Raw genomic sequence first — 12,591 nt, forward strand, 5'->3', positions numbered from 1 at the left:
GAAAGTTCTACAGTTTATTTTCCACAAAACAAACGTAACATGAGCTAGAAAGGAGTACAGTTCTGGGATTTAGTGTGTAACAGCACTACAACATACAAACCCACCTATAATTTGTGTGTATATACCAAAAACCATCAAAATAGGTTCTTTAACACAAGTTAAATCAGTCACCCCAATGATACACAAGGAAACCTGTTAAATCCAATAATCACTGAAGAAGACAGTTACAACAGGGGGAACATACACAACAGGGGTAAACTTCCACCATTTATTGCTTGATTTGTGTGTTAATTCTGTAGGCATAATGTATTCAAACTGCACCAGCAGGTTTTTGCTGCACAAGAACATTGATGACCTTTAAATTACTGTGAAAACAAGTGTAATGTTAAGCACGTACATAGGAGCTTCACTACTGACAGTAAATCTATTAACTTAAGGCACCAAAACCAGAGGCATGAAGTACAATATTTTTGAAAGCACAATCATCTTCTCTCCCTCTGTTGTGCATAAAGAAATGTCATATCAAAACTATATTTGTATGAATACTGGTGTGCAACAGTTTATACCAGTCTCAATCCTCACCCACTCACACTTTCAGTCTTACTCCATCCTGTCAGTGCAGTTACTTCTCATACTGGTCAAGTGGGTAGTGCTCCTTATACTGCTGCACGTGCCTCCACAAAGATTCCCTCTGCTTGTTCAGGTTGGGCGTCATCTCCAGGTAGACATCGGTAAACAGCAATTCAGGATTGGGCTTCAGGCGTTTTTCTGCCTTCTCAAACGCCTCCATCACCGTCTTGCGGGATTGCTTCCGCCAGCTCCTCTCGTCGTCCTCGCTCCACCAGTCACGGGCCGTCATGTAATGTCTCAGTCTTGAGATGGGATGGTCCTGCTTATCCCAGTAGTTCACCTCATCCACCGAACGGTAAGCTGAGCTGTCGTCACTGGTGCTGTGGTGGCCAATTCTGAAGAATGAACAGAATTATTTTTCTTAAATGGGCTTGTGTGCACCAAATGTTCCTTGTCAAAAATCTTTGGTAGAATAGCAACTGATTTATAAACCCCGTCACCGCATCCACAACCTTTAAGTCACTCCTTAAAGTTTAAAATATTTTATATAATCTCAAGCTTTCCAAACATCTTACAAACAAGTCACTTTTGAATAAAATGTAGGCTACAGGTCCTAATTTATGTAACTCCAATTTTCAGATAAGAGGACATTTTTAAAATGTCCTGTTTTGTTTTTTTATTTATATTTATTTTATTTTATATAATTAGTAGAGGTCATGAATCAGCTCTTTTTACTCTCCCTGCAATTTCCTTTCCATTGTTATCTTTTAATCTTAAGTTGTGCATCACTACAGGCAGGATTGACAATTTAGTGTAGTAAGCAACTGCTGTAATGACCACAGACATAAAAACAAAACCTGTATTTAACTAGCACATCAGATGCACATTCTTTGTATGTTCTTTTTATTCTGTTTGTGTGTCCAGGTACATTGAACTTCTTCAATTTGTTGGTGAGGTTGTTCCTGCTTGTTTACTTTCCTGGCCACATGTGGCTGGGTGTGACATTGATGCAAGGCTTGAAATGGCTTTCAAATGTTCTGTTCATTATTTTGTTGTGTTGTCTCTTTTTGATTTGTAAAATGAAAAAGACTTATATATTAATATTATTTTATTAAAGAGTAATATTCTTTTCTATTTTTCTAGCTCTATATCGTAATTACCAAGCTACCTGCTTCAAAAAAAAAAAAAAAAATAAATAAATAAATAAATATATATATATATATACACACACACACATACACATACACATATACATACATACACACAAAAAATAAGATGATTGTATGATAATAAGAGAGATGAATGAGTTATTTGAAAACCAGTTATGAAATACTTTTGGCAGGCTATGATTTTGAACCATGCATTTATACATAAAGATACACGTTTGATAGATATTAAAGTTGAAAATGAATATTTAATTTCTTGAACAGAGGAGCTGATGGTTCATACCGATTTGATGCAGTTGCCAATCTTAAACATTTTTGGATCAAAATGATTTTTTGAAAAGAAGGATAATTACCAACCCTAAACAATATTACAGTATGAGATGTATGGATACAATAAACTATAATAAAGACAGGATTGACTGTTAGCGGGCGGGACCTCACATCTCCGAAAACGTCATAGCAATTTTTTTAAATCAGCTCCGTCTTGAGAAATCAACCACATATTTGTAGTTTAAACAACTATATTCCTGCATTAAAAACTCTTAAAACTACAATGTGATACAAGAACAGCAGTATTATAAGTTACAGTTCTGAGTTTTCTCGTCCGACATTTCCGCTTTTTGGCAGCGAAATGTATCCTGGGATATCTAGCGATCCGAAGTCCACACAAATCACCACCGATGCAGGCTCAGTAAAACGGGCGGAGCTAGAACAATAATATAATAAACAACAATTTGACTGTACTTGGCTTGATGCGGACTTTTGAATTGGAACAGTACTTTGGCTGCGGCTGATGACGGTTCACAAATCCACAAGAACACAAGTACAGACAAAAACACAGATTGAGAAACAGCATCAGTGTAATTTTTAAGGACGTACTTACTTTACTTCTTGTGTCCTCAGTCAGAAAATGCAGACTAGTCATCACTCAAGCATCAACTAACCTGTAGGTCATTGCCTCAATGAGGAACGGCTGGTTCTCAGCCACGGCCCTGCGCCTTGCCTCCTTTGTAGCATTGTACACAGCAAACACATCATTACCATCGACACGGATGGACAGCATGCCATAACCTGGACCACGGGCAGCTGTATAATCAGAGAATGAATGAAATGTGGGTTTATAAGAGCTGCTGAGGATTTCAAATCAGATACAGCAGACAACCACACCAAGGTTTCTTACCAATGCCATCCCCCCTGTACTGCTCGTTGGTGGGGGTAGAGATGGCGTAGCCGTTGTTACGACAGAAGAATATCAGTGGGCACTCGAGGGTGGCGGAGAAGTTGAAGCCGGCGTGTGCGTCTCCTTCGCTGGCTGCTCCCTCTCCGAAATAACAGATTACAGCACGGTTCATGTTCTCTCTCTTGACTGCATATGCAGCTCCAGCAGCTGAAACACACAGGCATGAATATATATTAACAGGTGTATATATGTACTTTCAGACTGGAAAGGTTAACACACAAGTAGAGATGAGCGGATGATTCCAACGCGTGTTAGAACTTAGGGGGATAAGAAGAAAGGATATAGTGTTGTGTGTAGGTGCTATACAAATAAAGTGTATTCTTCTTCTTTTTATTATTATGATTACATATGAGACTAAAACTGCTAAAATCAGAAGTACTGTGGTGCTTCAGCTCCTGACTTGAAGGGCTACTAAAAATTTTATGAGCCACCAATCGCCGTTCTGGCTGTGTTTGAAGCCTCGAAGCTTCACATCTTTTTTTGGAAGTGAAAAGAAAGCATAGATATCACAACACACAGATGTACAGCTCACCCTGAGGAATCTGAGTGGCAAGAGGAGAAGAGATGGTGACAAAGTTCAGATCTCTGGAGCCATAGTGGACAGGCATCTGACGGCCCTTTCCGAGGTCATCAGCGTTAGCGTAACACTGAGCCATGAACAAATCCAGAGGAAAACCACGATACATCAGCACTCCTGCAGGGCCGCATAGGAATTATAACGCTGTCACACACAACACAAGAAAACCTGGGCAACTGATGGACATTATACTCAATGGGCATGCAGGAGATATTTTTCTTCCCTTGGGCTGATTTCCCAAAGATACAATAAAACAGGGGTATTCAATTATATTCAAATATATATTCAAAGAGGTCCAGTTAGAGAAAATTTCCCGAAGCAAAGGTCCGGAACATGAAAACGACTAACTTGCGTTATCATTCAGTACCATAACGTATAGTTGTATCAACATATGTTTTTAGTCAACAACGGACTGTCAAATCAAATAATATCAGTAATATCAGTTTTCACATCAAACTCGAGAGATAATAAATAATAACTACTCTAATAATAAATTCTAAATTTAAGTAAACTAAAACAAAGTGTCTTATTTTTTTTAAAAATGAAATAAAAAGTGTAGCTTGAAGTGATGAAGTGTAGTCTTAACCAATTTTATAATTAACACTCAACACATCATAACAAATGAACAGCTGTAATGCCTCCTCTTCTCTTTCATTCCCTGTTGTAGAGCTACCACCTCCCTACTTTCTCTTGTTCAGTGAGAAACGTGAGCTCTGGCTTGTCCTGCCAGCTAGGATTGGAGATCTATGAGATAATCTGGTTCTGAACTGGGGAGGAATGTACATGTAAAGATCTGTACATTGGTAATTAAAAGTCATGTGAAATCTCTTTTCCCTTTCGTCTCCTCAATTCGTGTGCGTTTCCAAAACGTCTCTGGTGAATCTCGCGCACTTGACTCGCAAACCTCGGAATGCACAGATTTGATTGGCTGAGCAGCGTCACATGAGACGACTGAAGCACATGCGATTGGTCTGTGAGTTTCCTGGGCCGCTAAACCAGTACAGTTAAAATAGAAACGCTCCGTCACGAGGTAGTATGTCTCAATAATAAATATGCTGTAGGTCGGCGGTCCGGAGAGGACGGCGGCTGGGTCTGGATCCGGACCGCGGTCCACCTATTAGTGTATTAGTGACCTCTGCAATAAAACAAGCAACAACAGTAGTGCTGTGTGGTAAATGAACGGTGAAAAAAGGATTTCTGAATGGTTGAGTATTTGAAACTAGTTCTAAAATGAAACTGCCATTGAAATCACCACTTAACATACCACATTGCTGGAACAATAGATTATTATACAATACCTGCAAATTAAATGTGATCTTAACAATGTGAATGTAAAGGCTGACTTTCTGTTTTTTCTAAATGACACTGAGGAACTGAATGACTAATGCAGTTTGACATGGGTGTATTGCGAACATGTCATGTAATTAACTGACTCAATGAAGCACTGGTTACATCAAATACCATCATTCACATATTGTGCTCCAAAGCGAGAACACTTTTTAAACAGCCTAACGAGCTTGGAGCAGAGCTTTGGCATTATGGCATTATATCCTTACAAGTACATAATATCAACACTACACTACTTCTACCACATAATATCACTACTAACAAGCCAATTGTCATGTCACCTCCGACCGAAATGAGATATAAAAATAAATGTTAAGGTAAGTAAACTGCTGCCAGAACTTTAAAAAAGTAAACCCACATCCAAAAAGGGATCTATGTCTGTCTACAACCACATCTGTCTGATCCTTACCAGCTTCTCTGTATTGACCAAACACCAGGTCGTTTGAGTCCAGAGCAGCAGCACTACCAATGTGTGTCCCCTCCTCGCCATAGTTGGTCATGTAGAAGGAAATCCGGCCCTGTAACAGAAACTTCTCAGTCCCCCATTTACACTCTTTAGCTGTTCAATGGTTAAACCTGGAAATGCACGAGGAAAAATGTACCTGTCTCTGTGACTCATAAAGAATGCGGTCCATTGTGTTCAGCAGAGTCATCTTCTGATAGAAGTTCAAAACTGTCTCTTTGGAGAGCTGAGCAGCAAACAAACACACTGACAAATTATCACTGGCCCAACAAAGTGTGTCAGAAGTGGAGGTTATGGTGCCACTTTTAACCCTCTATGGTACAAATTATTTTGTGAGTGGGTAGAAAAAATATTGTTGTGTTTTTTTGTCATTAAATGGACCAAGTAAACATAATTTAAAGAAATTTAAAATATATATATTTTGGGGGTAAACTTTGGGGTACGTTGCTTTAAAGCAACAACGTACCATAATGGTAAAGAATGGAAAAAGAGAGTTATTATTTAAAGTTTGAATAATATTTATTAAAATACTAAATAAAATGTTAAATGACTTTAACATTTTAAATTGGAAAATATAAAAAATAAACTCTTTACATAGCTTTGTTTGTTTGAACGTTACCCTCAACATTGTACCATTGTGGAACCGCCAATAATGAATGAATGCGTAAAAGAGAGTACACATATTTCAACAAAGTTGAACATTAAATATTAATAATCTTTAAATCCAAACTCAGTTACCTTCCATCATTTGTGCTAGATTTAAATGTGTCTTCAGTTTTCTGGTGCCGTTTCAAATATGTGTTACTTTGCAGCCGTCTTTGGCTCAATACTTATAGAAGCTGACAAAGCCTAGAACGTCAACAAAATGCATGACATTATCAGTAAGTGAAAACAAGCTTTTAAATAGGTGTCCTCCCTATCTTAAACTCATACCCGTCACTGCACTTTTATCCTCACTGCTCGTTTTCACTCTTTTCCTCATCTGCGTTCTTAGACTCATCCTCACAATCACAGTCACTTTTCTTGCAGGATTTCCAGCAACTCATTGTTTTCCCTCACTACTAAATCCTTATTCATCCTCAGTGCTATCAACTGGAGTGCACTTTTCTTTGATGAACCATAGAAAACCTTTGTGTTCATCCTCTTAATGGAAGAACGATGTGTTTAACCCTACATATGCATGTGCTCTGCAGGGAGGATAACAAAGCGTAAGATTAAAATATCTAGTGTAATAAAATTTGTATTACAGTGTTATTACAACTAACATTATCAAATGTATAATTAATTAATTAATTACTGTAGAATGAGAGAAAATTATGTTTACTATTATGCTTTTGATCTGTACATAAAAAAATACAATAAAAATGGCATGATGGTATTCTATAATGTTGCTTCAAGGCAACATTTGCATTTGAACCATTTTCCATTATATCATTTTCAAATAAATTACATTAAACAATTAAAAATGAAACTTTACTCACCTATAACTGTGAATATATTTTTTCTGCGTCAAAAAAAGTGCATAAAAATATGTTTTGAGGGCAGCTAATAATGGGAGCTAGAGAATCATGTGACAAATTTTAACACCCCTATTGGTTTTCTTAAGGCCCTGTAAAGCTGATGATACATGGAGCAACTTTTAGAGCAATGGTGCTGGGCAATGTTGCCGTCAATGGTAATGAGTAAAGATTATTACTGTATTCGTCTTCCCCTCATTACTCTGCCACCCTCCCCGCACCGCCGCTATCCGTTCAACATTGTCGGACTTACAACCAGCAACATTGCTCAAAAAGTTGCCCCGTGTATCATCAGCTTTACTCTTTTAAAGTAATGCATCATATTTTGGGATGTTTGGTGGAGGTGTACTAGGCCAAAAATGAGTATGTTGCCCAGAGGCAACACTGTACCATAGAGGGTTAATAGCCACAGGTGTAGGCAGGCTAACTGTACCTGGGGGTCTTGAGAGGGGTTGATGATATTGCCCTGCCTGTCCATCACCCGATACACTGGGATCCCAGAGATGACATTGGGCTGGATGAACTCAAGCTGATCCACAAACTCGGCTGATGCTCCAGGGAACTGTGGCTTCTCCAGTGATGAGTCAAAGGGCTGCTGCTGCTGCATGGCCTGTCAGATTGAAAACAAGCATTATTTATTAACAAACTTCACTGTGGCAAAGAAAGGCCTGCCCACAACGGGACATTCATCTTATTCTTAATAATGACATCCAAAGAAAAAACCCTGGAGCTGCTCAGCTGAGACAGAAGGGGAAACTGACAAGTCCTTTATCTGATGCAATTAGAAGCTCATTATAAATTTTCCCCAGTGCTGTCTCTGTGCTAAATCCTCAAATAAACTATTGCTATGTAGAAAATCACACAATTGTTTGGCGACTGCTTTCTCAAGGATTTTGGAGAGAAAGGGAAGGTTAGATATAAGACTAGTTTGCTAAAACCCCTGGATCAAGAAGCTTTTTAAGAAGAGGTTAAATTACAGCTACTTCTAGGTACCTCCAAGAGGCAGGTTGATGGTTTAGATGAAGAAATCTTTAAGTTAGTTGGTAAAGATGGAGGTTTTACAGCTGTTTCTAATGTTCCTGAGTTTAGAGATAAGTTGGTGCTGACACTGTTGTACCCTGCAGGAACATTAAGATTTCTGAAGATGTACATGTAACCTCGAGACTGTCGATGCGTTTCCAAAATTTAGGTTACAACTCTTTTCTCCTCTTTCTTTTGTCCATGCTCACCTTTCTCCATTTTAACTGGTTTTAAGTGTGATTTCTATATTGCCTGTACCTGAGTTTAATTACACATTAAAGTAGCATCACGTGCTTGAAATACAAGTATTTCTGAAGATTTTGAAAAAAGTGCCAATAATTTTGTCCAGTCCAATTTTCCAGTTCTGTGTGAAATGTCTCTGATTTGGATTTTTCCTCTCTGCTTTTTTGTGTTGTTACAATGGAAATAAAAGAAATATGAAAATACCAGAGCATTGTAATTGGTGCATTATGTGACAGATATGCAGGGTGTAGTGTTTCCAAATATCTGTGCTCCGGGATCACGACAAAGCGGTGCAATGTCAGTTGTATTAAGTTGTACATGAAGGCGGCATCCCAAAAGAGTTATTAGAGCTATTGTAATGGATGCCACTCCCAAATTATGTTATTTAAGAGTAACACTGAACCACTTCTTTCTCCTTGTCTGTTGTCGTTGACACCATAACAGGGAAAAATATGTATTTTACCCAGCCCTTCAAGCCGGAACAGACAGATCAGGTCCCTCTTTCAGAAAGACATTGTCACTAGTGATGTGTCCGTCCGTATCGAGGCTTCGAAGCGTGTGTCGAGTAATCCAGGATGATTTTTGTGAAGCGCGTGTTGAGGCTTGTGTTGGTGACGTATGTGGTGACGTTTGAAGCCTCGTGAGCCGACCGTACCACGTGACCGATTCAGGAGATGGTTCGAGAGTTTGGCGAGTTTGTGATGAAAAAGAAGAAAGTTTTAATTAAGTAAGAAAATGTTGACATTTTGTGGTTTTGGTAAAAATTAAACTCTTACTCCATATCCCTAATAATCATTTTCTACAGCAGGTGGAAATTCCAAAAAAATAAATAAAGATATCGCCTGAAGTCCAGCACTGTGGAAAAGTTATTTTTAAATAAAGATGAATAAAATGTTGTCTCTATTATATAAAGTCACAAACCAAACTCCCTTGTTTCCACTTTCCTTTTGACCATGTCATTGTATCATAAAGACAGACACTTTGTTAATAAGTTAATCAGTTATGTATTGGCATCACAAACATCACTCATTATTAATTCAAAGCTTCACACACCAAAGCCGTGGTGCAGTTAAAATCACCTTGCCTGTTTTACATCTATTGTCCACTTGATGGCACACTAGAGCAAATGAAGCACCGTGAAGCTTCGGCCTATGAGTGAACCAACAGGATGGAAAGCTTCAATGCTTCATGAAGCTTCATCTCGCCATCACCAATTGTCACCATCCCACAAGTAATCCATTACTGGGGAAGATTTGTTTCAAATGTCAAGCGGAAAAAAGTTTGGACCATACCTTCAAGATACTTGATCACGAAAACCTCTAGATGTCTATTTCAAACTTCTACATCTTTGCTACCCAGCAAAACATTACTTGCAAAGACTCTTAGTCTCTTAGACTTCACCTAATATTTCTGCTATCACATGCCTGGCCATTTTTTTGATTTGCTGTACAAAGATGTCATGTTTGACTTTTATGATTTCTGCATTTTAGAACAAAAACAGTATTATATCATAAATCTTTTTTTATCATATTAGCAAAATTTCACGTAAGTAAATTTTGTAACCACAAACCTTTATTTGAAGTTCTTATGAAAGAAATTCAATAATACATACAAGCTATTCAGCACTCTTCAAACCCCAAAGCCTTAAAGACTCTTGATATGCGTAAATTTCTAAATTGCCTGAACTGCTGATTATGTTTTATTTAATTTAAATGTTTAGTTGTACATTGTCCTGGAGTTGCAATAAATAATTAAATAAATAAATAAAAACACGTTATCTCCTCACGCCCCTTTGTTCCACCAATGGGAATGCAGCCAGCTAAAACCTTAGCCGGCTAGCTAGCTACTCACCTAAGCTTCAGTCACAACAACAAAGGTGGCAGCTGCTGATTAAAGCGCTCATGTTCACAAACATATAGCACCTTCAGTTTGACTTCATAAACCAGCGTGTGAGAATCGGTATATAAAGTTAAGGGTACGTTAGTTTCTGCAAAGTTGTCAGCTAAGCTAGCTGGCTCGCTCATTTAATCTCGCGATAACTAAAGAAACGCGACCATCTCAATCCTTATGGATCACCAAAACCAACCATCCCTATCCAAACATAAACATAACAATGGTCAACTTTATATCTACACGTATCCATCTCGTGGCAGGTAATTTACATTGACCTCGCCAGCTTTTACTGTATGTAAATTAAACTTTTTTTCCCAGGCCAAAATCAGACCATTTCTTCCAACAATCATGGATGCCCTTTGGGAGCCATTCGCTGAAACGACCTTTCGTGTTATCTAGGTTAGCACTAGAACAATGGTGCACATTTGAACTTACGCTGACTCTGAAGGCTCGGTGTTGAAGCAGCCTCGATGCCTTCAGTCCTGCCGTCTGCCGAACAGCATGGAAACATACTCCATACATTTTGCTCATGCCCCTCACAGCCGCCATCTGTCTCACAGTCGTTAGATTCAATCGGAACCGTGCTTGCTTTGTCAGGGACGATAAACTCACAGCAAATATAAATATAAATGTGCGCCAGGACCCGCTAACAACAAGCGTTTGACCGCCGTTCAGTCCCCTGCACTGATATTTCCATCCACACTTTAACGCTTGACAGGTCGAATATCAGCGGTGTCAAGTCCACCATAACAATAATCACGACATCCGGCCAAGCCTTCAAAATAAAATCTTAAATGACCAAAACCAACTTCTTTTTCTTCTTCTTTTTAATTGTTGTTTAATGGCGGTGGAGTGTGGGCCGGAGATTAAAAAAAGAGCAACACAAACGAACAACACATCCTTTCTGCCAATCCCGTGACCTAAATGAAAGTGCACTTAGGGACTTTCTCAGTAAGAAGTCCCTAAGTGAATTCCCTTGAAACCTACTTATGGCTTCTTTCATCTTTATCCTTTCCCCCTCATATTTCTGACACCCAAACCCACATGTTCCACAGTCTACCACATATTAAAGGCAGTGGTAAAAAGAAAAGTATTCAGTCTTGATTTAAAAGAACAGACTTTCAGCAGACCTGCTGTCTTCTGGGAGTTTATTCCAGATATGGAGCATAAAAACTGAACGCTGCTTCTCCATGTTTAGTTTTGACCTGATAGGTCTGGATGGTCCATACAACAACATATAATATAGCAGAAGATCAGAAATGTATTTTGGCCCTAAACCATTCCCTGCTTTATAAACCAACAGCAGTATTTTGAAATAAATTCTCTGACAGAGAGGAAGCCAGTGGATCCACTTTTTTGGTCTTAGTGAGGACTGGAGCTGCAGCTTCTGAATCAGCTGCAGCTGCCTGATGGATTTTTTTTAGAGATCTGTAAAGACACCGTTACAGTAGTTGACTCGACTGAAGATAATGGACAAGTTTTTCCAGGTACTGCTGAGTCATAAGTCCTTTAATACTTGAAACATTCTTCAGGTGATAGTAGGCTGACTTTGTAATGGCTGCTAAATCTGCTAAAATTCAGGTCTGAGTCCATGACTACACCAAGATTTCTGGCTTGGTTTGTAACATTACCGACTGAAGCTGAGCACTGACTTTTAATTGTTCTCATTGGCTCCAAAAACAGTGACTTCAGTTTTATCTTGGTTCAATTGAAGAAAACTCTGGCACATCCAATTGTTGATTTGTTCAATACAGTTACTCTAGTAACTGAGCCTTTGTAAAAATAGTTTCCTCTCTTCATTTTCCTCCAGTAACCCTGCCTGTCCTATCCTTTTGTTGAATACAGTATAAATGTCTTCCTTTCTCCTCTGCATCCCAACGAACCTGCCACTGAAGCAACTTGTTAAAACCAATAACTGACTAAAGCACGGTACAGTATTTAGCCAATGTATGTTGGGCATCACAACTCATTTACTCATATTTATAGTGGTTCCCTTTCTTTTAAAACCATACATTGATCACATAATATCTGTACTCTTTGCTTTATACATATTCAATTATTATTTTTGTCTCAAATTAATGAACATATTTGCTAGGCATGTGAGTCATGTTTTGCTTTATATATATAAAATCTTAACATTTAAAAGAACATATCAGGAGCCTTTCTAGAAAAGTTGCCCCCATGTATCATCAGCTTTAGTCTGAATGCAAAGCAGATAATCATTTGGTACCTGAAGCTGTCACAAGTGTTTTCTGTTGCACCTGATTCCACCTTTTCTGCATTGCTTTGTCTCTTTCAAAGACTTCATCCAGTGACATTGTTCACATTTAAAAAACTCTAAGAATATCCTGCAGTGACACCGAATATACCAATATTTCTTGATAATTTCTGTTCCTCCAATTGACTTCAATAACCTGGGCTGTTTTCTTTATATGGGTGGTGGTAGAACAGTGGATACAACACATGCTTTTGGTGTTAGAGACACGGGTTCAATTCCCCACTATGGCACATTCGCCAATGTGTCCCTGAGCAAGACACTTAACTGCTCCTTGCTT

At 38.5% G+C, this 12,591-nt stretch overlaps 1 protein-coding gene across 2 annotated transcripts; it reads right to left on the minus strand.

Annotated features, from left to right (window-relative positions):
• On the minus strand, window positions 1–10,789 carry bckdha (branched chain keto acid dehydrogenase E1 subunit alpha). Of its 2 annotated transcripts, XM_038692978.1 has the most exons (8): window positions 10,472–10,787; window positions 7,314–7,490; window positions 5,503–5,589; window positions 5,310–5,418; window positions 3,509–3,670; window positions 2,917–3,123; window positions 2,681–2,822; window positions 1–965 (listed from the first exon to the last, which is right to left on the minus strand). In XM_038692978.1, the coding sequence occupies exons 1-8, from the start codon at window positions 10,583–10,585 to the stop codon at window positions 623–625; spliced, it is 1,341 nt and encodes a 446-aa protein (XP_038548906.1). In that variant the 5' UTR covers window positions 10,586–10,787; the 3' UTR covers window positions 1–622. The 2 variants fall into 2 exon arrangements, with proteins under 2 accessions (XP_038548906.1, XP_038548907.1); XM_038692979.1 differs by lacking the exon at window positions 3,509–3,670 and having other exon boundaries at window positions 10,472–10,789.
• Window positions 10,790–12,591: the final 1,802 nt, after the last annotated feature.

The sequence above is a fragment of the Micropterus salmoides genome, unplaced genomic scaffold (assembly GCF_014851395.1).
Source record: "Micropterus salmoides isolate LMB-PRFRI ecotype aquatic unplaced genomic scaffold, ASM1485139v1 Ms_hic_scaffold_3, whole genome shotgun sequence".
Taxonomy (NCBI): domain Eukaryota; kingdom Metazoa; phylum Chordata; class Actinopteri; order Centrarchiformes; family Centrarchidae; genus Micropterus; species Micropterus salmoides.

Excerpts from the sequence above, each read along its gene's own strand:
- bckdha (XM_038692978.1), bottom strand. The coding sequence starts at position 10,585 with ATGGCGGCTGTGAGGGGCATGAGCAAAATGTATGGAGTATGTTTCCAT. Across the intron at positions 3,671-5,309 it reads TGGTCAATACAGAGAAGCTG|GAGTGCTGATGTATCGTGGT; the intron begins GTAAGGATCAGA and ends GCGGCCCTGCAG. Across the intron at positions 966-2,680 it reads ATTGAGGCAATGACCTACAG|AATTGGCCACCACAGCACCA; the intron begins GTTAGTTGATGC and ends TTCATTCTTCAG.